This window comes from Neovison vison, chromosome 8 (assembly GCF_020171115.1).
Source record: "Neovison vison isolate M4711 chromosome 8, ASM_NN_V1, whole genome shotgun sequence".
NCBI lineage: Eukaryota > Metazoa > Chordata > Mammalia > Carnivora > Mustelidae > Neogale > Neogale vison.
In genome coordinates this window covers 27,675,332-27,700,503 of record NC_058098.1, presented here as the reverse complement: position 1 = coordinate 27,700,503, position 25,172 = coordinate 27,675,332, and the positions used below count along the sequence as shown (strand labels likewise).

The following is a 25,172-nucleotide window of genomic DNA, read 5'->3' as shown; positions in this document are numbered from 1 at the left end:
AAGACTACAATTATCGGGACGCCTGGGTGGCGCAGTTGGTTGGACGACTGCCTTCGGCTCAGGGCGTGATCCTGGAGTCCCAGGATCGAGTCCCACATCAGGCTCCCAGCTCCATGGGGAGTCTGCTTCACTCTCTGACCTTCTCCTCGCTCATGCTCTTTCTCATTGTCTCTCTCTCAAATAAATAAATAAAATCTTTAAAAAAAAAAAAAAAGACTACAATTATCACAAAATAAAATTTTTTGACTTTTTAAATTTTTAAGTAAACTCCATGCCCAGCATAGAGCAAAACACGGGGCTTGAACTCATGACCCTGAGATCAAGATCTGAACTGAGCTCAAGAGTTGGGCCCTTAAATTGAGTCATCCAGGTGCCCCTCAAAATAAAACGTTTAATTAAAAAATACATTTTTATTATATAACCATAAGAGGACTGAGAAATTTAGAGTAGATCAGTGATTTCAAATTTTCTCTTTCACAGAAGGGGGCCCAAGGAGGATAAAAGAGAAAGCCCAGGGACCTCTATTTCCTGCCCTTACCCTTTCCACCAGAACAATTTTACTTTTACCACTTTAATGTGTCAATCCTAAAGAACACTGTGAAGAAAGAGCTGGCAGTTCAAAAGTGTAACACGTGAAATGGCTTGGAAGATCTAAGGGCCTGTGGTTTCTACATCCCTACAACAATCAGGTTCTTGCTCAGAACACAGAACTTTGGGGACCTTGCTGCTTCCCTGACCAAGCTGGGTCGAAGGGGAAAATCTAAATCCTCTTTTCCTTTCAATCAGATGAGCTGTGTGTGATACAGCTAGAAGGCAGGCCTCTGATCCCTCTATGTAAGATGTGTGTTTACCTGCAGAATTCCAGTCTGAAATTCTTGCAATTTCTAAACCTTTGTAGCATTGCCATTTTGGTAGCAGCAAAGACAGTCTATAGGCTATCATCCTGCAAGGGCAGAAATAGAAGGGGCATGGCAGAAAGGAACTGGTTTTCTACTCCTTAGGAAATCAGGGTTTGCTCAGCAAGGGGCACACATTTCCCCTGTATCGTGGACAAGACAAGCCATGAGCACCTACCAAGGAGGGCTGGATCGGGGAAGGTGACTAGAGACAGGCAGTTCAGTGTTGCTGACAATAGGACAGAGCAGGGAGGGTGCGCCTAACGATCAGGAGGCAGATTCATACCCCAGCTCTCAGAGCCTCAGTTTCCATGGAGATGATTCCTGGTGATGAGATATTTTTCCCTTTGTATGTTTACTACAAGCTGCTACACCCAGCCCTGAGCACTCAGTGCTGACATCTCATTTTGTTCTCACAACACTCTGAGGTAGCATTGTTGGTTCCACATTTCACAGTCATCAAAAACCAAAACAAAACACTCCCCCAGCACATAACCCCAACAAATGTATTAAAACAAACAAATAAATAAATAAATGGAGACACTGTCATCGTTTCTCGCAGTACTGCTAAGGGGACTAAATGCTGGAATGGGCATGTAGAGCCTAGCACGGGACCTGGGTTCCTGCACGGATTTCATCATCTTCTCCTACAATACAATTCCAGAATGAAGTCAAGAGAAAGGCTCCATGTCCTTTCCTTACCTACCTTAGGGGTGCGGGGCTCACACAATGTGCAGCGCCCACTCTGGCTGCTGCTCTTGGGCTGGCCTCACTTCACTCATTCCGCTGGCCACTATATGCAGAACAGACCCAGGCCCTGCCCTCAAGGAGAACACAGGCCAGGGTGGGGGTGACCAACTCTAACCATAAAATACCGACGTATCAAATGCTTAAAAGGGTGTTATGAAACCTCAGACCTGGTGGGCAGGCACGAAAGGCTTCTCTGAGGAACTCAAGTTTCAATGGGAACTGAAGAAGACCGGGAGCTGGCTGCGTGAGGCAGTCAGGGAGAGTGCTCTAGGCACAGGGGAGAGCTCAGAAGCAGGGCAGCGGTGTGTGTGGCACACTGGCCAAGGCACAGCCACTGGGGGGGACGTGGTACAGGATAAGGTTGTCAGGGTTAGGCTTGAGGCCTCTTCGAGGATTTTGTTTTTATCCTAAGAGCAAACAACATTAACTGGTGGGTTCTGAGTATTTTTCAGAGTAAATAAAAATGTTTTTAATTGTGGGAAAATACATATAAAATTTAGCAGCGTAACCATCTGTAAGCATAGAGCTCAGCGGTGTGAGGGTGCAGATTACAGTGACCACCACTAGCCATCTTCTGAGCTCCCCATCTTGTAAAACTAAAACTCTGTACCCAGGAAATAGTAACTCCCTATTCACCCATTTTTCCAGCCCCAGCATCCACTGTTTTACTTTCTGTCTCTAGGAATCTGACTACTACAGGTATCTCATCTAAGCGGAATCCTAACACGTTTGCTTGGGAGTGGTTTATTTTGCTTAGCATAATGTCCTCAAGGTTATTCCATGTGGAAGCCTATGTCCAGCTCTTCCTCCCTTCTTAAAGCTGAGTAACTGTAGGTACAGACCACACTGCATGTATGCCACTGTGCATCTATACTACGTTCTGTTTATGCATTCATCTGTTCTAGGTATTCATGGATACCTATGTGGCTTCCACCTTCTGGCTACTGTGAATAATGCTTCTATAAACGTAAGTATACAAGTATGTATTCTGGACCCTTTCAATGCTACTGGGTATATGCCCAGAAGCAGAATTCTTGGATTCTATGGTAATGTAATTTTGTGAGGAACCACAACACTGTTTTCCACAGTGGCTGCACCATTTTAAGTTTCCACCAACCGTGCACAAGGATTCCAATCTGCCCACATCCTGGACAATACTTGTTATTTTTTGTTTTGTTTTGTTTTGTTTTGTGATAGTAGCCCTCCTAATGTATGGGAGGTTGTATCACTGAAGGATTTCAAGCCAGGGTTTTAACCATGACCATGTTTTAAAAAGGCTGGTCCGACTTCTGTGTGGGGAATCAACTGAAGGGTGGTGAGCCGAGCAGAAGTCGGGAGCTCCTCACACAAAGGCTGCTTGGAAGAGGGGCAGAGATGAAGGGGTGGCCTCAATCATGGAGGCAGATGGTGTGCAAGTTTGAGAGGAGTGGGGTGGGTTCAAAACGGTTATTCCTGATTAGATATAATAAAATGCAACAGGGTTTCTAGGCTGTTCTGATGACTGTGAATTTATACTCATGCCAGGTTTCCTCTAAAATCAAGGTCAAGGAGGATGGCAAAAAAGTCCCTACGCTGCAAGAAAGTGGAAATAACTGGGCCTAACCATGTAACAATTTCATCATACTTACGGAAAAGGAGTAAGTACCCTCTGAACATAATACTCTGACTATGTACATCCTCAGCGGGACACAGCTGAATAAAAAGAACCGGAAAGAAACTGTACTTGAAACTTTATTTGGTTGATTTGTTCTTCACTCATACTGATGTAGCAGTCAGAGACTGTGTATTTTAGAATCAAACAAATGAGTACATACATTGATGCTGTTGGAAACTGGAGTTCTCACCACAGAAGAGAGCTAAAGTACAAAATAAAAGAGTAAGAATCCCATGATGTTAGATTAAAAATGAAGGCATCACTTTAGAATAAGAAGACTTTAAGGAAAAAGATTCTAAGCAATATTCACTCACTGAAAGGACCTGGAAGCAATGGCATCCTTAGTATTAAAGAGCATATTCAGGGCTCAGATTCTGGTTTTTAAATATGATTCCCCACTAACAGAAATCATGGCTCCTTAGAAAATCAACTGATTTCAAGGCAGGGGCAAGAAAATTACAGGGTAAGGCTGGGACATCTTTACTGTGTCAGAAAGTATGAAACACTCTATGAATGATGGGTACATGTCAAAAGGACAAAGAAGGCAGTCTAAAAGGGTTCCCACTGGGCATCCAAAGAATGACAGAAATGGATCATAACTTAGAATAAAAAAGAAGCTTTAAGTCTACACGGGTATTTAAAAAAAATAAAAATAAAGGAGACAGGAAAAAACTTTTTTTTTTAAATGATGATAAATGTAAAAAGAATGATTAAGACAGAAAATTACTGTCTTACATTTATCTCTGTAATAACGGACTCAGGCGAGAATCATGGATAGATGCCAAGACTGCTAGATGGAAGACTGCTAGGAAGCAGAGTACTCATGGTCTGCTGGTATAATCCTGCAGATGACTTATTAAACATAAAGGAAAACAGACGCCCTTACCAGGGAGAAAGCTGGCAGACACCAAGTGATTGCCAAGTGATCAAACTGAACAGAGTCAACAAGACAGACGTCTGCACCTGAAGTGAGACACTGAGGAGAACACAGTGTCATCTATGCAATGCTCTTGTCAAAAATGATCAGTCTGAATCAAATGATGAGCAAATAACCTAAAAAATCTGATCGCTAGGAAACAATCTGAACATTCTACATGATAATGGATCTGGAGTCTTTGAAAATACCAAGGCCGTGGAAAACAAACATTTAAGAAACTGTTCTGGATTCAAGGGAATTGAAGGGCCATGAAGATAAATGCAATATGGGATCCTTGGTTGGGTAAGAAAGAACCTCAAAACCAAAAAACCCAAACACTAGCTAAAAAGGACACTCCAGGATGACAGCAGAAATATCAGCATGGACTGTGTATTCAGTGATACTCGTGCATCCGTGCTACGCTTCCCCAGTGTGACCACTGTGCTAATGTCATACAGGGGGACTCCCTCATCCGAACAAGGAGATAAAGATGCTGCTGGAGTATTTAGGGGTGAAGGTTCACAAAGTCTGGAGATAATTCTCAGCTGGTTCAAGAACAGAAGAGCACACAGAAAAATTAAGCAAATGTGGTAAAACATTAAACACTGGTAAATCTAGGTGACAGGCATATGGGCGTTCACCATATTTTTGCAAACATCTTTTCTGTGGAGTAGCAAATTTCAAAATAAAGTCAAAGGAATGAGAAAATAAGCCAGACAGGGAAAAAATCTTTGCAGAACATCTATGATAAAATATCATTTCCCAAAATACACAAAGAACTCTTAAAACTTAACAGCAAGAGAATAAACAACCCAATTAAAAAATGGACCAGAGATCTAGACAAACACCTCACCAAAGAAGATATGCAGATGGAAAACAAGCACATGAAAAGACGCTCCAAGCCATGTGTCATTTAGGAACTGTAAATTAAAACAAGATACTACTACACGCTTATTAGAATGGCCAAATCTGAAAAACTAACACCACCAAATGCTGACAAGGATGTGGAGCAACAGGAACGCTCACACATCGTTGGTGGGAATGTGAAATGATACTGCCACAATGGAAAACAGCAGGGCAGGTTCCTACAAACAGAAACATGTTCGGGGCTCCCAGGTGGCTCAGTTGGTTACGTGTCTGCCTTCAGCTCAGGTCACGATCCCAGGGTCCTAGGATTAAGCCCTACATCATGTCGGGCTTCCTGCTCAGTGGGGAGCCTGTTTCTTCCTCTCCCTCTGCCCCACCTTCTTGTTCACTTGCTCTATCTCAAATAAATAAATAAAATCTTAAAAAAGAAAAAAAAAGTAAACACTCCCTCACACACTGCCAACAATGAACCTGAATGTAAATCATGGAATGCGGGTGAGAACGTGTACTGATGCAGATACTTCCATTATAACAAATATACAGAATGCTGATGGCGGAGGTGGGAGTGGAGGGGGGAGGTGTTCATGGGAACTCTGCACTAGCTGTTGGATTTTGCTGTTAACCTAAAGCTGCTCTAAAAAACAAAGCTCATTTAAAAGAAAAAGTTGGAGGTGGAGGTAGGCACACCTTTTCTCCAGGAGCCCAATGTAACTGACCCCATTGGCCTGACTCTACTTCTCCCCTGAAGCCACCGCAGCACTTGTGGATCCTCGCTTCTATCACTGTACTTCACATAGCATTTCCCACGTGAATCTTCTCTTAAGTTAAAAATAGAAAAGAGAATTTAGACCTTGCAGATAATCTAATCCCATTTTCTCATTTCACAGATGAGGACACGGAGGTCAAGAGAAATATAATGTCCAAGTTAGAGGTCTGAGACCTAGTCTCCAGACTCCTGCTCTGCTGCTTCCTGCTTTGTAGCTGACTGCCTTCATGACCTAGTACTGGAAGTATCTGTGCCCAGAAGACATAGATCATTTTATTAACCTTTCTTGACTCTCTGGACTTCTCCACCCCATTCCATTGTTTCTCTCTTTTTTCCCAAGGAAAAGCCATCACTTAGAAGTACCTGTGGAAGTCAGCCAGGTGTTCTGAATCGATATAATCATCCAAATTCAGGGTCAAATCTGATACCTGCTGTGACCCACTTTCCTAGAAAAATGAAAACAGAAAACAAGAGACTGGGGATATTTCTGGGCTAATGGGAGAATAGTTGAATATTCAGGTTAAAGAAATATACATACACAAAGAAACATACCAGGAATGTCTGTAATATGTGGAATACCCTTCTGGTGCTTGGGGTCTGCTCTGATTTAGAAAGATTGCCTTTCTGAGGCTGGGCCCAGTAAACCTACCTGCCAGGCTCTTTTGCGGCCTGGGCACAGGCATGTCACTGGTGTGTCAAATGGATGCACATCTTTGACTTGGAGGTGGGCAACATGGAAAAGCAGGCCCAACAAAGGGCAGATGTCTTGCTCACAAGGTTGGTAGCAAAGGCATCAGCAGCTCATGGGAAGGGGCTCCAGGGCCCACAACCCAAGCCAGCACCTCATGTCTGGGGCGGTGGCCGCAGCAGTGGTTTTCATGGTGTGCAGCTGAGCACTGTCTTGAAAGCCCAGCCTTGAACCTGTTTCTCCAGCCCTCCCAACAATTCAATGGCTATCCCAGTTCTTTTAATAAACCAAATCTGTTTGAGTAACTTGAGGGAATTTTGTTATTTATAACTAAGAACTCTGCCTGATACACGATCTAAGTCTTTGTCAAAACAGAAAGGGTAAGATGAACATAGGGGAAGGGAAGGAAAAAAATAAGATAAAAACAGAGAGAGAGGCAAACCATAAGAACTCTTAATTCCAGGAAACAAACTGAGGGTTGCTGGAGGGGAGGTCAGTGGGGGGATGGGGTAACTGGGAGACAGATATTAAGGAGGGCATGTGATGTAATGAGCACTGGGTGTTATACACAACTGATAAATCACTGAATTCTACCCCTGAAATAATAATACAGCATATGTTAATAATACAGCATATGTTAACTAAACTGAATTTAAATAAGGGGAAAAAAACCGGAAAGGGATAAATTATGGTACTATAAAATACTACATACTAGTTAAAATGAATAAGGTATATCTACATGCATTCCCATGTAAAGACCCCCAAAATATACTGAGTGAAAAAGCCAGGTACAGTGCAACACAGACTGCATGCTACTTTCAGATGAACACACAGAGACAACAAAGACTAACTTAACAGGAGAGTCACTGCCCTTTGGGGGCTCAGAGTCCAGCAGCAGAAAATAAACATCAAATCAAAGGACAACTAAGTACATAATTACAAACTGTGGTCAGGACCAGCAAGGAAATAAAATGATGAAGTAGAAGAGGCATAATTTAGATTTTTCTGGCAGGTGAAGACTAGGTAGGCAGAACTACACTTTTTGAGGAAGTGACAAATGAGAAGGGATCCGCAGGAGCTGAAGGGAGGAGGGTGTGTGTGAGGCAGCCCATGGTGGTGGGGAGAGTTTTCCATCCCTGGAAATAAGACATGTAAGGGCACTAGGATAGCAGAGGGCTAGGTTTATCTAAAGAACTAAAAGTAGCCCCCGCTAGGGCCTACAGTAAGCTTTTTCCTTCCCTGTTGTCATAGAAAGGAAGATTTGCATAATCATTTACATAATCATTCCCCTGTGATGAAGTACACCCCTTGGTAATACCAGAAGGTGAACATCTCTGAGCACAAAGCTTTTCTATATGGAGGATTCCTGTCTTAGATCCAGAAGTAGGGTCACTGGGTAAAGTCCTCACGAACATTTAAGGCTCTTGATCTGTGCTGTTATATAGGCTGCACAAAGGGGATCCCAACGTCCGCTCCCACCAGCAGGTGCCAACATGTCCCTGAGACTCACCAGCACATTGATGATCATGCTGTTCTCCACAGTGACAGCCTTCACAAGGAGCTGTCTGGACCCATCCTTAGACTCATACCGGAGGACATACAGGTCTTTACTGCTATTCCATTCGGCCGGCAGCAGTTCTGACTTCTTATCATTGGGACCTGGCTGAGAAGACACCGAGGTTGAGAGGAAGATCACAACCTCACAACACAGAGGTATGAAGGACCTTGAAGACAACCTAATCCCATTTACTCATTTCACAGATGAGGACATGGAGGTCAAGAGAAATAAAATGTCCAAGTTAGGTCTGGGACTCCTGCTCCAGTGCTCCCTCTGTTGTAGCTGACTGCCCTCATGACCCAGTGCGGGAACCTGTCCAGAATCTGCAGCCTTGGTTTGGTAAGAATCTCCTCTCCACCCCCCTGCCAAGAATAAAGCCAATCGCCTGAAGGGTTGCTGTGAAATTCCAAGACTGTTTTTCTAAGTTCAGGACCTGAACTAAGTTCAGGACCATCAGCAAGAGAAGGACTGAAGTGTGGACAAAAAATAAAAGATCCTAGTGTGCCCCCCTCCAGACTACTGCAGTAGGTTCCCACAAATGACTGACAGTTTTCACACACACACACACACATACACAAAAACAGAGCACATGTACAAGAGAAAACATCAGTGCACACCTCTGTGCCTCCTGCTTCAGAAACAGACCACCACCACTGCCAATGCCTTAAGTAGGGTAACTCCTAATGAATCTCTTACTCCTCTCACAGATAATCGCCACTCTGTTATTTTTTAAAACGTCTTTACTTTTCCTTATAGCTATATTACTACATACACAACCCTAAAAGATGTATTGCTTCAGGTCTGTTTGAATTTATAGAAACGGGATCACCTTTATCGCTTCCTTTTTCATTCGAGATTGTGAGGTTTCGCTGTGTTGACACATTTAACCACACACGGTCCACTACCTAGTGCTCCGCGGCAGCACAGCTCACAGCTACGCGATGTGGTGCTGTACAAGCTGCCAGGTACACACTCACTTGTTGAAGTAGAAGAGGCATAATTTAGATGTGAACGGTGTAGAGGTTCTCTATGACAAATGCTGCTGCTAGGAACACTTGTGTACACACCTGCCGGTACACAGGTGGATAAACTTCTGCAGAGTATGTGCGGGGAAAGAACTTTCAATCTGTAAGATAAAATCAAACTGTCTTCCCAAGATGTTCTGATTTATACTTCCACCAATGTGGTAGGGGTCTCCTCACAGTTCCGTCTGGTCAGCAACATTGTCACTGCCCAACTTTAAAATTTGTGCCCACCTGGTGGGTATAAAAATGCATCCCTGTTGAGTTGTGAGGTCTTCTTTTTCCTTTTAAACCATCCTAGGACTTCCCTTTTACACACTATAAAGTTTGCAAAATCATCTTTAAATTACTTCTATAGGAAAAGGTAACAAAGTAATTTCCAGGTGGGGAAAGATCACTTAAGATCCATGAGAGAAAAATAATACTGTCTTTGAGACTGTTCCCCAAACTGAAACCTTCTGTTCAAGAACAGACACTGCAACATTAACATGCAGCTGCCGGCCAGGACGAGATGTCTGCCATGGCCACAGATGAAAAAGAATGGATAACTAGCACATTAAGGGAATGCCTGGAAAATGAACAATAAAAATTGGGAACCCATTTGAAAAAACTAGCAAAAGATATGAACGAGCAAAAGAGCGAGCAGATAATGGTATACAGAGGGCTGTTCAACTTCACCAGCACTCAGACAAGTGCAGGCTGAAACCACGAGGTTCCACGTCACACCCATCTCACTGGTATCATCCATTTCTCTATTCCTCGTTCATGTGGGTGTGGGGACAATGGGGACGCTCAGACACTGCAGGTGGCCACTTACACTGCTGCAAACCCTCTGGAAAGGAGTCTGGCAGCATATGGTACACTCAGGTAAGCAGACACCCAGGGACCCCAAACCTCCATTCCTGGAGGAGACCCTGTGCACAAAGACAGGAGACATCACAATCTTGCCATGAATACCAAAGTGGAGGGGAAATGAAAAAATATGCTCATGCTGGAATACTATATAGAAGTGAGAAGGAACAAATTAGATCAAAGTGTAGTATCACAGATAGGGTAAAAAATATAACTTAAAATGCAACTTAAAAACTGTAACTTAAGGGGCACCTGATGGCACAGTCTATTGGGAGCCTGACTCCTGATTTCAGCTCAGGTCTTGATCTCTTGATCTCAGGGTCATGAGTACAAGCCTCGCACTGGGATCCAAACTGGGCTAGGAGCCTACTTAAAAAAATATATATGTGTGTGTGTGTGTGTGTGTATATGTGTTTCTGTGTATATATATTTATATCTGTATATATATACATGTATACACACACACACACGTATAGAACTTAAATTTTTCTTATAAGTTAAGAAAAAATGTAATTTACAGCCTGGTACCATTTATGAAATAATCCATATATTTTTTTCATGGATATCTACTTATATGGCTGAACACGAAGCAAAATGGATTGGGAAGCTTCATACTCAGGAGACTATGCTGGGAGGAATTGGACTAAAGATGAAGAACCAGGACGCCCAGGTGGCTCAGACAGTTAAGCCACGGCCTTCGGCTCAGGTCATGATCCCAAGGTCCTGGGATCGAGTCTTGCATGGGGCTCCTTGCTCAGTGGGGCGCCTGCTTCTTCTCTCTCTGCCTCTGCCTGACACTCTGCCTGATTGTGTGTGCTCTCGCTCGCTCGCTCTCTGACAAATAAATAAATAAGTATCTTTAAAATAAAAAGATGAGTAACAACAGCAAAAGACAAAGGTCCAGCACCGCAGCCCTTACACACAACAAGGACAATGGGAGGCCAAGAGTGGAGAACGAGGGGCCTCTCCTCTTTGGTCACCCTTGGTGCCCAGGAATCCAATGGGGGAAGTGGTCCCAAATACAATTCAAGATGTTGCAACTGGCATGGTTTAAAAGCTGGCAGGATGACAAGGAAATTCGCAAGCCTGAAGCAAAGAAATGAGAGTGAGGAAAAACAAAAGTGAAAGGACTCAAACCAGTCTGCCAAGAGAAACAATCCCTCACCACCAACTTCGCACGTTTCCTGTAACAGGTTTAGTGGATTCAAGGTTTCCTTTGGAAGTTTAGATTTTGATAATGTGCCTTGTCTTTTTTCTGTCGGAGGCCTTTGAATTTCTATGTATGTCCTCTGCATATAGCATTTGACCCACCAGAATTTTCCTTGGAATATAGATAATTTGGTCTCCTCACTCTTTCACAGACTCTGGCTTCTAGGGCAAGAGAGCACTCTGGGGTCAGGTGAAGCTGATAGCTCTTGCTGCAGGCAAATTGATGGTCCCAGCCCAAGGGCTGCCCTGATATGGGGAAAACCAGTGGGACTAAGAGGGACTGGCCCTGGTGATATCAGGCCAAATTTGGCATTTCAACTGTGTTCTGGGCCCTGACATCAAATATCAGGCCCTCCAGAAAGCTGCAACTGGAAAGCAGCCAAAGCATATGGTTGTGTGGTTTAATACTCTCAGATGAAAAATTTAAGGGCTCAGAGGAGCTGAGAACTGCTTAAGGTCACAGTTAGTCAGATGCAGAGCTGGGTTTGGCATTCAGAGCTCCTGGCTGCTTGGTATATGGCTGGAGATTTTTCCCAGTCAGATCCACTACTCTTTTTTACCCCAAAAGAGTAAAGATAGTTGTCCACTTAGTCCACCGCAGTCCTGGGGCTGGCAGCATTCTTCAGTGGCCATGAGTTCATCCCTGGGTCTCTGGGCTAAAACGCACTCAAAGTAACACAAACAGATCATTTTGGGCATTCCCTCTCTTTTGTCATAACCTTTAGATTCCTACAACAGAAAACAAAATTCTCAACCTTACATCTATAGCCATCTATAACCTCTTGTCACCTAACCCCCTTGCCACCTCTGTAAAGCTCTTAGGAGGAGTGGTACTGACTCCAAAAAGGTAATCCAAATTCAAATACTGGATTTTTATTGAAGCCAGTGGCCTCACTGCTCTTCTAACCAAGTTTTACATACACAACTGCTCTGTGTGCACGGGACAACATAAAATCAAAGAGAAAAACAGCCAATTCAGCTTTCTATTTAATAGTCAATATATTATATGATGAAGCACATACTTCTGGGAACTTCCTCTCTCCTTATCACCCCTACAAGGATGGGGCGCAGGAGGAGGATGGAGAGGCAACATAAATACTCTCTAAGCATGGTAAATACTCTTGATCTCAGCAGAGTTTGCTGGTCCCAGGCCAGAAAATTAAACCCTCTCTTAAATAAACTAATAGATGCCTCTCTAAAGGGCTTTTATTCCCACAGAAGCTGACTCAGCAGAAGTCAGAGGAGGACAAGTGCAACTCAAGCCTGAGCAGCTCTTCAGGGAAAGGGCACAGAAGCAAAAAGACACACCAAGGAGCAATACGAACACCCAGCCCCAGAAGGCATGCATGATTTAGCGCTGGGGTGGACACACGGACAGTGGACAGTGCCTTTCAAAACCCTCCTCCCCACCCTCTCTGGCCTCCTGCCATACATCTGGGGTCTGCATCTTTTTCTGGCCGGCATAAATTCAATAAGTGGCACCATAAACAGAGTAGAATTAGATGGACCTTTAGGAATCAGTCAAGCATCTTTTATGTCTTTTTAATCAGTATTAAAATGAGATTGTATTCTTTTTGCACATTTCACCTGAAAAATTGGGACCCTGAGTATCTGGCAAGGGGATGATGCCAAAGGAGGCAATGACCTATATGAACTGATGTCCCTAAGTTGTCAGAACAACTCAGAGCTTCAGACAGGAGTGTGAAGGATGGGTGGTGGGAGCAGGTCTAAAGTGTTGATATGTCCCTGTGAAATGGGGAGAAGAGAAGGAGTCGCACAGGCCCTCGGTAACAAGTTCCTGTTTGAGGGAAGAGATTCCAACTATATCAGAGCAGTATCTAGCTGGGAGTAAACAAGGTGAGGTCCATGAGAGGCAGAGAGCAGGGCAGACCTGTTAGATCTGAAGGACAGTGTAAAGGGTGGGGGGAACTGAGGGCCCACGGACGAGCCCAAGGGCAAGAACAAGTAAGTCTTCCTCCCCTTTCCAATCCCACTGCACACCATGCCATTCTATATGTCCACTTTCTGGACTTCCCGGGCAAAGGTGAAATGAAATGACTGGGGCAAGTGAGAGAGTCATTCAGGATTGGAAAGGTGAAGTGAGGCAAGTGAGGAAACAGAGTTTCTGTTGGGGACACTACACACTGAGCAGGAGCCCAACACTCATGAGTGGAGACCCCATCTCTACCGGGTCCCAAGGCCTGAGATGTTGAAAGTCAGGGTAAGTGGAATGCAGAGCAGGATGGGCAGAAAGGCCAAGAATAGAGCTATCTGGGAGGAAAATGCGGTTCCTGCTTCCAGGTGTGTGTGCGAGGCCCCTTCTTTTCCAGCCTCATATCCAGTCCTAGATTCTACAAGAAGGAACAAGGATGTGTGAGCCTGGAGAGGGGTGGGGGATACTAAGTGTGTATCTGGGGTCCTTGTGAGATACTTGAGGTCTGGGATCGGGCTGGGGGGGAGGGGAAGCCAAATATCCATGACAGTTCTTATCCTTCTCATGTGACTCCTGTTGGTGGGCGTTAAGTATGAGAGGGGGTGGTTGTTTTGTTCACTGCTCTGAAGGACAGAGGAATGGGGGGGGGCAGTGGAAGGAAGTGCGTGGTCTCGGGGCTCAGGATGTGTAAACTGTTTGAGGAGGGATCCTTAAAGCTCCGTGTCAGGAGAGGAAAACTTAAGACACTGGGTGTACATCTGAGAAACTAAGAAAGGATTGGGGAGTTTGAGAAATGAAGCAGTTAGAAATGAGAGTAAGGTTAAAATCTCACCATAAGAGATGCAAAGGGTGAGATGAGATGCCCTACTCCCCAGAGCTGATACTGGTTTCGAGGGTGAGAAGAAGGTGACAGTGAGGGGCAGGCTAGGAATCCCGTGTGTATGTGGGGTGTGTGGCTGGGAGGTTATTTCCCCTGATGAAGTAGAAGAGAACTGAAGGGGCAGAAAGGGGGCCAGGCCCAGTTCTCACAGGAAGCTAATGTGCAGGATGCTGTGAAGGGTGAAAGTCACGGGCAAGGAAAAGGGAAGATGAACAGTGTCCCCCCAAAGAATTACACAGTAGGCAGCGCCCAGCAGTCCTGGGGGAATCTGTGGGTGTGACACGCCCCCCAGCCCCAACTCCGTGGGGCAGAGCCTGATGATGGGAGAGTGGGAGGGGGGCTGACCCTGTAGGGTCAGCTCTTGGGGAGGAAACCTTACCTGGTTCTCACATCCAGGGTGCAAGGATGTACCTGTGGGGCGGTGCGAGGCGGGGGGCGGGGGGCGGCCGGTTTCCCAGAACCTGAGCTGGGGATGGCAGCGATTGAGTGGGCTGCACTGGGCCCTTCAGTAAAAGGTGACAGGTGTGTGTGCTCTCTGGGCCCGTGCTGAGGAGTGAAGGAAGGGTCCCTGAGTGGGGCGGAGTAGACAGAAGCTTGCGGGTATAAGCGCACTTGGATTCAGATGATCCGGTGGAAGCCCAAGTGAGTACCACCTCCCTCAGCCCCCGCCACTGTGTGGGGAGGAGCTTGGCGGAGTTCAGGCAGGTGAGCGGCGCTCAGGGGAGCTAAGCCCCGTCTCAGTGTCGGTCCACACGATCCTGGCCTGGGAGACCGCCAGGCTGTGCCGAAGCGAGCTTCTCTGAGTTTCCAAATCTAGCTGCCCCAACTGCGTTGTGAGGGGCGCTGGGCCGGGCCAGCAGAGCAGCTCCCCGCCCCGCACACCTAACCGAAGGTGCCAGGAGCCCCAGCGCCGGGGCTCGGGCGGGGGAGCGGCAGGCGCTCTGGCCCAGAGCTCCGGCCCTAGGATCCGGGCAGAAGACACCTCACCCCCACCACCCTGGCCCCGGGCCCGCTCTTTGGAGTACCTGGTCGCCGACACCCAAGGCGTAGTAGCCGTGCGTCACCACTTCCCAGTGCAGAAAGCAGATGAGCGCGTCCTGCGCGCAGGTGATGGCCGGAGCCGCCGACGCGTACAGTACCTCCAAGCCCGCCATGGGCACCCCAGGCTCCTGCGGTTGGAGGAAGAAAGGGACACAGTGCGGTGAGCCGACTCGGCCCTGCGACTGCTGAAGACTCCCTCCCCTACTCCGCCAGGCCCACCTACGGCCAAAATGGAGACGCCTGGGGGCGGAGCGCGGCCGCCGGAAGTAACTCCAATTCGGCTCAGTAGCGCGAATGCGCCGGCTGGAAACTAGAGCCGGGCACTTCAGGGTTCCGACAGGCAACCTGCGGGCGGGGCGGGGCGGGGCGGGGCGGGGCGGGGCGGGGCGGGCCCGGGGCGGGGCGGGGCGGGCCGGGCCCGGGGCGGGGCGGGGCGGGGCTCTTTCAAGCGGGAATCCGGCTTTCCAGGTAGCTGCAGCGACTGCCACAGGCGGGACGTTAAATAAGGTCACCAGGAGAGGCCACCTTGCTCTGAGCCACAGACTTCCCACCCGCACAATGGGGTGGGCATATGTTGTGGCGAGAGAGTTTATGAGATACGGCTAAAATATATTCATAATAGTTGGCACTATGCAGTTGGCACGTAATTCTAAATGCGTTACTTGAACTCATTAATTTAATCCTCACGACCCGACCCTATAAAGTTGGTATTAATGATAGCCCCATTTTCTAGAGGGGTGAATTTGACCGCCATGACACAGCCAGCCAGTGAGTGGCCGAGACGGTGCCAGAACCTAGCAGTCTGGCTCCCAGGACAACGTTTGTGTGCTAGATCCCATGCCCAAACCTTTACACCACCCTATCCACAGCTCCGTGAGGTATGTTCCATTATCATCCCCATTTTGCAGATGACAAAACCAGCTCAGAGAACTGAAGCCCCTTCCTCCAAGAAGACAAAGCTGCTGTGGAGTTCCTAATCCACTACCAAATTTCAATCATGTATTTGCCTGTCTCTGTGATTTTTACTACCTATTATTCCTTCCACACATTTTTCAAATCCACTTTTTGTTTTTGCTCAGATTAATTTAGTTTTCCCATCCCAGTCAGCACCCTGTGGCAAGCCACCATCATCTTTCAATTGGATGACTGCACCAGCTTCTGAACCACCCCAGTTCATCTCTGTCTCCCAAAAGTCTGTTCTACACTCTGCATCTAGAGATTCTGTTAAGACACAAGCCAAATGACATCCTTCCTCTGCTTAAAATCCTCCCGGGGCTCCCATCAGGGAAAGTAAATTCCTCCCCATGGTCTGCAGAAACCTGCATATGGTCTGTGCCCTCTCCCCACTTACCTCTCTGACATCATCTCCTCTAACTTTTCCCTCATCCCCTGCACTTTTGGCTGCAATAACCTGGACCACCATCCTCTTGTGCCCACATGGGATCCACAAGCAAAGCCAGTCAACTTTATCCTCAAAATGTATCCTGAATCTGACCACTTCCTACCGCCTTCACTGCCTCCACCCTGGTCTGAGCCTCTGGCGTCTCATACTTGGACTAATGCAGTAGCTTCCTAACCAGGTTTCCTCTTCCACATGTTTGGTTCTGTAGGTCTCTGAATATACTGCTGTCTCTTCCTGGAATGCTCTTTCCCCAAACACCCACATGGTTTGCTCCTTCAATTTTTTTTTTTAAGATTTTTTATTTATTTATTTGAGAGAGAGAGACAGTGAGAGAGAGCATGAGAGAGTGACTCCTTCTCTCATCTTCTACTGGCCTCAGCAGATACCTTCCCTGACCCCCCAGGCAAAATAACCTCATCTACCCTTTAATCCCTCCCTCACACTGCTTTCTTTCCTGCAAAGCATTAATCATAACCTGACCTTCTAGCAGGTATCTCTTTGCTTGTTTATTTAACGACTGTCTCCTCACTAGACTGTGAGAAGGGAGCAGAGGCCACATCTGTCTTGTGCACAGGTATACACCTGAGGGCCTTCCTGGCTCAGGGTATACTTGTTGAATGCTGAATGAATTTTTGGTGTGGGCTCAACTTCATGGGGCCAGTCTCATCCCTTTTGCAGTTCCCCACTCACTTTGTTACCTGGCCCCATATCACTCTACATTTTGTATTCCTGGGACTTTTCTAGGGACTTTTCAGATTCCTGAATCCCATCTGCAGAAGTTGTAGCTGAGTGCCTGTGGTAGAGGGCAGGCATGCTGACCATACTCTGGGTTGTGTTAATGCTAGTGGACTCCTAAGACACTTTCAATGTCCCTCCCCAGTTATTGAAAATTTGACCGATCGTTCCCTCATTCCTTCACTTATTCATCCGCTAAACCTCTCTAGGGTGTGTTGCCAGGGATGGCCATGCCAGCTGCCCAGGGGCGGTCCTGTTCCTAAGTACCTACTGTGAGCCAGGCCCAGGTGAACAAGCTGTAGTTAGTTCCTTCCACTCTGGAGCCCACTGTCTAGAAATAAAAGAATTACAGACAAAGGTAACCCAGTGTGAAGACTATCATGACATAGGGGTACTTGGAGGTCCGTGCAAGCCCAGAAGAGGCATCTAATTCAGGCTAGAGGTCAGGGCGGGCTTCTTGGGGGAAGAGATGCCCAACGTGAAAGCCTTTCATGCCCAACATGAAAAGCCCTCAGGTAGGGAATTGCGCAGTTTAGAGGAAGTGGCTCTTGGTGCTTAGAGGTGCCTGCTAAGGAGTGAATTGGACACCATGGCATCTGCTATTCCCCAGCCATGCCCCCCCACCCTGTTCCCAAGGGTGAGCCATGCCTTCACCAGTCTGTGGCCCAGCAGGCAGCACGGAGTAGTTCCTAGCATCTGTGTGCCACGGGAATGAGGTAAGCTTTATCTCTTGCACTGGGCTGTGTGTCCTTTGGGCCAGTACTGTGTTCTATTCACCCCTGAACCTCAGGGTCCTCCATGGATGAGAGCCCATGAGAGGATCCTCTGGGACAAGAGGTTTGGGTATATCCTGCCCCTGGTCCATCCAGCACTTTCTGGGCACTTACCACCATTGACAAGGGTCTCAGTTGTCCCTGTGAGGCCTGTGATTGACTGAGAAGGGAAGCAGGTGGAAGGTACCTCCCCAGCTGGGCCCTCGCTACCTGGGCAGGGCAGAGCCCATGCCAGATATGAGGGCGAGGGCCCAAGATGATGAAAGGAACATGGGCAGTGGCTGCAGCCACCAGTTCCTGGTTGCCAAGTGACAGCAATGTGAGGATTCTAAGCTCCCTGGAAACTGTATCCCTGGAAACCATGAAGAGGTGAGCTGAGGGGCAGGGCCCAAATGGGCACTGAGATGGAATTATTCCACACTGGAAGGCTTCTGCTTTTTTGGCTTAGCATCATTCTAACAAACTCACCTCCTCCAGGAAGCCCTCCATGATTAGTAGTGTTCAGTACAGGAACCCATTGAATGAGTTGGAATGTAGAAATGGGGAAACCTGCCTCTAGATGTCAGGGGGTCTGAAAGTTGTAGGGAGCTTTCAGGGGGTCTAAAAGTTGTAGGAGAACAACAGCAATGATCACAGCTGCCTTGTGTCCTAAGGCAGCATTCAGGGGGAAGATCTGCAGAGGCGGCTACAAACCTGAACGGAAACTCTGGACTCACTGTTATTGGAGAAGCAATAAGGTGCTTCTGCTGCCTCCCATTGCCTGGATCTAACCCAGAGTCCCACCAACAAGTCCTTCTGAAAAAGGGTGGGCTGGACGGGGATGGTATTGAGACTCTATGGCTCCTCAGTGACACAGGATCTGAACCAGATGGTATCTCTATACATCACCACGTGACTTTGCCCCATGACAGCGTCCAAGGGGCTTGCAAGCCTGCAAGCTCTGTCCGAGGTCTGCACAGGAGATGGTGAGAGACCTGTGACCGAGTTTTTCAGACTTTGGCTAGTGGCTGGTAAGGCTGGGAACAGGGAAAACAGTATAGGCTGGGGACTGAGAAATTGTCCCCAGAAATGGTCTAACCATGGGAAGTCTCTCCAACCACAGCGATCGAGGAGGGCCCATGCAGAGACAAGAGAAGCCACAAGAGGGCGCCCGGCCCCACCCAAATGCCCACCGAGGGCAGCCACGCGCTGTGAGGTGCCTATCTCCTTTCCCTTCTCCTCTTTCTAAGGCTTCTTCAGGGGAGCCTTAGACTGGGGACGGCAGTGCGGTCAGATTTTTTCACAAATGGAAATGCCTACTTGTAGCTCTGCGCACTGCTGACCCCAAGGGGAAACCGTCCTCGGGGGACCTCAGTCCCAGCGGTCAAAGGGCCTGCTCTCCTCTTTATTTTATTTTATTTAATTTATTTTACTTTATTTTATTTGACAGCGAGCACAAGCAAGGGGATTGGTAGAGGGAGAGGGAGAAGCAGGCTCCCCGCTGAGAAAGGACCTGGATGTGGGGCTCCACCCCAGGATCCTAGGATCATGACCTGAGCTGAAGGCAGACACTTAACTGACTGAGCCAACCAGGTGCCCTTGCTCTGCTCCTTTCTGAGGCCATTCTTCTTCTCAAATACCCCACTTCCTTCAGCAGACATCTTTGTATCCATCCTTTCACAGACTTGGCCCTGATCCTCTCCCCTCCCCCACAACCTCAGCCCCTTCCATCTCCAGCCCAAAGTCCCATCAGGCCCTTGCCCCACCTGCTGTGGCAGGTGGCATGGGTGATCAACCTCATTGAGAGGCCAGTTGCTCCCCTAACTAGAGCATCAGCTTCATGAGTACAGGAATGGCATCTGTTTGGTTCACTGCCCTCCCTCCAGCTCCTAGAACAGTGCCTGGCATACATAATGGGTCCCAATAAATATTTTTTGAATTAACAAATAAAATAACAAATGCATAGATTGGAAAAAGTGTCTAGATCTTGGAGTCAGGCAGCCTGGGTTTACATCTCAGTCTCAGTGCTTACTCTCTGTGCAACTTGGGGGAGATGACTTATCAAATTGTCAAATAGGGATTATAATTGTGTCTCCAGCGGGGTTGTCAGAGAGGATTCCTGGAGATGATGTCACTAAAGTGCCTCCCATGGTGCCTGGCCCATGGCAGGGGCTCCTAAGTGGTGCCTCATTATTTGAGCTAATGAGCCCTTGGAAAGCAGCTGCTATTTATTGAGAATTTACCATGTGTCTGGCACTCTTCTCACGTTCTCCAATTCCATTTTTGTAACCACTTGGTGAGAGGTTGAAGAGCTCAGAGGGGTTCAATAATGTGCCCAAGGTCACACAGCTGAGAAGAACAAACTTGGGTTTCTCTCCGGAAGTTGAAGACTGTAGCGTGCAAGGTCAGACTTCTTGGGTTCAAGTCCTGGCTCTATCACTTTCAAGTGGTTTGACTTTGGGCATGTTTCTTAGTAGGGAGATGTCAGAAGGGGCAGTAGGGGGCTACTGCATAGGCCTGGGTCCTTCTTTCAGATTTGGAGGAGTCAAAGACACCAACTGTAACATTGCAGTTTTGTTCCCTTGAGATTGAGGCACAAGCCAAGGCCTCTGGAGGCCTTTTTAGCTTCAGCCCCACCTGGACCCCCGTTATATACCGGGCCATTTCTTTGGATTCCACCTAGAGCTGGAGTCACCATGTAGTCAAGTAGGCAGGACACACACACAATCTCTCTCTTCACACACACACACACACACACACACACACACACGTAGCTTCAGAGGAAGAAAGTGTTGGCTTTAGCTGTGTAACCTGGGCTCCATTGCTCTGTCTCTCTGAGCCTTAATTTCCTCATTACTTCATTGTAAAGTGAAGGGCAAAGGGTAGTGTCATATAGGAGCATCATCTAGAAAATACCCGAGACAGGGCTAAGACCTGAGCACTGGAGGGAAGCAAGGAGCCACAGGAAGGTTGATCTATAGGACTATTGTCGGAGGATCTGGCACTGATTTCTACAGCTCTATTAAAGGTCATTTTCAGAAAAAGGTAAAATCCTGATTTTTGTATGTATCTGGAAGGAGTACGTATTAAAGACTTAATTTTACTTGTTAAACAGTGAAGGAATCAGACAGATGTTAGAACCGGTTCAAAGAAAAAATAAAAAATGCATGAGTTAGTATGGGCAAAAAGAACTGAACAAGAAATGGAAGCAAAGCTAGTTTTCCCACAAAAGGGAGGGAAGTGAATTCTACCAGTCAAGACAGAGTTTGCATGCTAATGAGTTAGTCACCGAAGAGGAGCAAAATAGCTCAAAGACAGTGAACAGGGTGAGAATCAGACCGCGAGAGGGGGTTCTACCCTTTTTTCTGTGGCCCATTTTGGCCCAGAAATTTCAGGCCCAGAGTCTCATGCTGGCAAGCGCAGGGCTTCTCAGCCCTTCTGGGGTCAGTGTTCTTATCTGTGAAATGGGGTCACTAACCATCTGGCCTCCCAGGGTTGTCGTGTAGGTGACACAAGCTGGTGGAGTTGAGTGTCCAGATGGGACCTCGTGCCACGGGGTGGATTGCACCCTCGGTTCATCCTCCTCACAGCTCGATCGAAGACAGACCGCTATAGCCTCTAACGAGGGGACCAAGGCTCACAAAGGTGGTCGTGCTTGCCCTGCGAATGGAAACTGGCCTCACAACCCTGGGATGCTGTTGAACACCAGTGTGACCTGAGGCAGGTCACTGCCCCTTTCGGGCCTGTCTGCACATCTCCCCAGGAGGGTTCGATCCACTGAATTCTGAATGCCACCTCCCAATCCCTGCGCTTCGTGGGAGTGCTCCAAGGCTGCCAAGCTGACCAGGCCAGAGCAACTGTGGGAATGGCCTGGTGAGCAGGTGGTGTGAGTAGGGCAGTCAGGGACACTGATGGCCAGGGACATGGCGGGAATGAAGTCCAGCCTCCGGCATGCAAACTTCAGACAGGCCAGAACCACCATAGTTTCCACCTTGCTCACCAGCCTGGTAGAAAGGGCCTGTCCTGGCTGGACTCTAACAAGGGAAAAAAAAAAAAAAGATGTTTCCCAATTGCTGGGTCAAACTCCAGGTTGGCGAGAATGAGAAGGATGAGGCCCAGGCCAGCTCATCAGAATCAATGTTTTCCCTCTGCCTACCCGTGGCCTAGCTGTCATCCCACACACAGCTGTCCTCTGGGAGCATCTCTGTGGCAGCTGCAAGGCAGGCTGTCCTCCTTTGGGTCAGGGCCTCCCATACACCCAGCTCTCTGCCAAGTCCTTTGGTGGAGTTAAGGGAGGGGACCCTGTCTTCCGAGGGTTTCATTGTCAAGTTCTCCATCAGGGATGCAGTGCTTAGGATGCTTCATGTGCAAAGGAAGGAAAATCCAGTGCAAACAGGTTTGGGGAAAAAAACCCTCCAATTTATTGGCTTATGTAACAAAATTGTCTGTCTTAAGGAAACAAGTGAAATGAGGAGAAAAGGGGGTAGGGGTGAGGCAGGCATATTCTGCCTTGGGAGGACACAGAAGATCTCCCAGACAAGAGACATTTGAGCAAAGACCTGGAAGAGGTGAGGAAGTGAGCCAGATGGAAGTCCCAGACAGCCAGACGGCAAGTGCAAAGGCCTCGAGGCCCAAGTGTACCCAGCAAGTATGTCCAGAGCCTAGGAGGGGAGGGGGAGGGGGGAGTTGAGGTCTAAATGGTCGCCTAAAACCAAATACTGGGAAAAGACTTGAACAAACAAACGAAAATGTTTTTAAAGAAAGCTCTTTATCCCGTGGCCTGAAACTCAGAGTCTGGTTCCTGCAGGCCTTGGTGAGGATAAGGGTTGAGGTGGGGGAATCAGGTGGGATAGGAGAATGAGGCAAGTACCACCCCTTTCAAGCTCAGCCCTCTTTGACCTTGGGAGACTCAGACTAGGAGCTAGAAGAATTCATGGTTTAGCTCCACAGCACAGCTAATTAACAGGTCCGATCATTAGTGAAAACCTCAGCAGACAAAACCTACTCCGGAGTTGCCTAATGCCACCCCCACCCCCGCAACTGGGCTGGGCCAGAGCTGTGTGTGATCGGGGCTGGCCCACCACGGATGGGCTCTGGTGCACAGAGCACTCTCTGAAGTGGAAGTGTCCAGACCTGGCCTCCATCCAGGGGTCATAACTTCATGGGGGAGTAAATGGTGGGCATTCCAGGCTCTGAAGACACTCAAAATCTTGGGAGAGAACAGGAGATATCAGCCAACTACTTTGTTTTATGTATGGGGAAACTGAGGCAGGGGGCGAGGAGCTAGTGCACCCAGGGTCAAACAAGGGGATAACCACAAAGCTAGGACTTGAATTCAAACTTCCTGATTCCAGTGCTCCTTTTTTCCAACAGGGAAGACTGAAGAGCCTAGAGGGCATGCCAGCCCCACAGTTAACCCCTGCGTGTGAATCCTGGCTTCACCAGTTGTTGGCTGCATGCCCTTGAGCCTGTCACTTCACCTCTCTGTGCTTCAGATGCCTCATCTGTAAAATAAAAGTGATGCTAATAACAATACTTAACCTCATAGTTGTGGCCTAAAGGAAATTAGGTGCTATCTGCAAAAGCGTTAGAAAAATAAAAATGGTAGTGTTGGGCTTCTGAAAATTCTCTCTTCTATAAAAGCACTGAAAACATGGGCAAAAAATGGTCAGAATCAACATTTTCAGAATTGTTGAATTAATCAAAGGGTCACAGCAATCAAGGAAACAGTTATTCAAGGCAAATGGTTAAATCTTATTAAGACATGACCCTTCTGCAGCCCGCCCCCCCAATCCCCGCCATGGTAGACCTAGAATCCAGCAGCCTGGTGGCCACCAGACATGACAAAATTCAGTTGCATCTCCTTCAAAGCCTTGTTCCCAGAGTATTGTCATTATTTGGCCTGTCTGATGGTTCCCTGGAAGACCCCATTTGCAAGGTGGACTTTATTTGACCTGATCAGGAGCTTGCCCTGAAAAAGCAAAAGGCTCCCCACCCCCAGGGTGGGGGGCCATTTTACAAAAACCATTTAGAGGCAATTGTTTAACTTTGGGGCAGCCTGAGGCGGTGGCTAATGGTTGGCAGAAAACAACAGGCTTACCTGGGCTAACCAAAAAGCTTAATAGAAAAAGCTGAGGAATGACGTGTCCACAGGAGGCTGTGAAATGCTCTGACATATTCCTGGGAATCTGAAAGGCCGTGTGCATGTATGTGGAGGGCTCCGTGCACCCAGGGCTGTGCAGATGTGTAGGAAAGATCTGAGAAGGTCCTAAGCTCTCCCCTCTGGTTATACTTAGGGCCATGCTCAAGCTGGAAGAGAAGGCAGAGGCAGAGTTATCCAGCCCTTGGCCTGAGTCCTGGGAGCATGCCCAGACATGCACAGATGGCCCCTCAGCAAGGACTGGGAGACTCACCCATTCCCAGTGCTTAAGAACATCTCTGCTCAACAATTGGCTGACCACCACAGTAACTGAACAGAGACATTTCAGTCCTGCATGAGAAAGAATACAGACTTTTTAGAGAATTCACTCAGAATTCGCTAGAACAGCAGCAACAAAAACCTGTGGGGATGGAGAGAATCTGGCTTCCAGAGTCACCATGTTATAGTATGTAAAATGTCCCACTTTTCACCAAAAAAAAAATATGAGACCTGAAAATAAATAAGAAGCCATGACCCCTACCCAGGAGGAAAACAATCCTCAACAAAGCCCAGACATCAGGCTTGAAGCCCAGACAAAGACTTTGAATACTCTTTTTAAATACATTTGAAGAGCCAAAGGAAACCATGTGGAAAGAAGTAAAGGAAAGTAAGAATGATGTCTCGCCAAATAGAGAATTCTCAGAGAGATAGAAATTATATAAATAGAGCCAAATGGAAAGTTTGGTGTTGAAAAGCACAAAAATGGAAATGAAAAATTCAAAAGAGGGGCTCAGCAAATGACCACTGGTAGGAAAAGGATCACTGAACTTGGAGTTAGGTCAACTGATGATCCAGCCTAAAGAATGGAGAAAAAGGAAAAGAGCTGCAGAGATTTATGGCATAACATCAAGCATAACATTGTGTGCATGACAAGCATCCAAGAAGGAAAGGAGAGAGAGAGAGTCAGAATATTTGAAGAGATAATTTGATGAAAAACATGAATCTACACATCCAAGGGGCTCAACAAGTTCCAAGTAGGATGAACTCAGAGATCCATGCCTAGACACATCATAATCAAACCAGTGTACATCAGAGACAGAGCAAGAATGTTG

General features: G+C 47.3%; 1 protein-coding gene across 1 annotated transcript in view; it reads right to left on the bottom strand.

Moving 5' to 3' along the window:
• The window catches only part of PSMF1 (proteasome inhibitor subunit 1), a 45,596-nt gene extending 30,326 nt beyond the window's left edge, over positions 1 to 15,270 (bottom strand). The window contains exons 1-4 of the mRNA XM_044263316.1: positions 15,256 to 15,270; positions 15,017 to 15,160; positions 8,048 to 8,200; positions 6,213 to 6,295 (exon numbers count right to left, since the gene is read on the bottom strand). Of these exons, the coding sequence (XP_044119251.1) occupies positions 6,213 to 6,295; positions 8,048 to 8,200; positions 15,017 to 15,145 (365 nt within the window). The 5' untranslated portion in view covers positions 15,146 to 15,160; positions 15,256 to 15,270. The remainder of the gene's footprint in view (positions 1 to 6,212; positions 6,296 to 8,047; positions 8,201 to 15,016; positions 15,161 to 15,255) is intronic.
• Between the last annotated feature and the right edge of the window lie 9,902 nt (positions 15,271 to 25,172).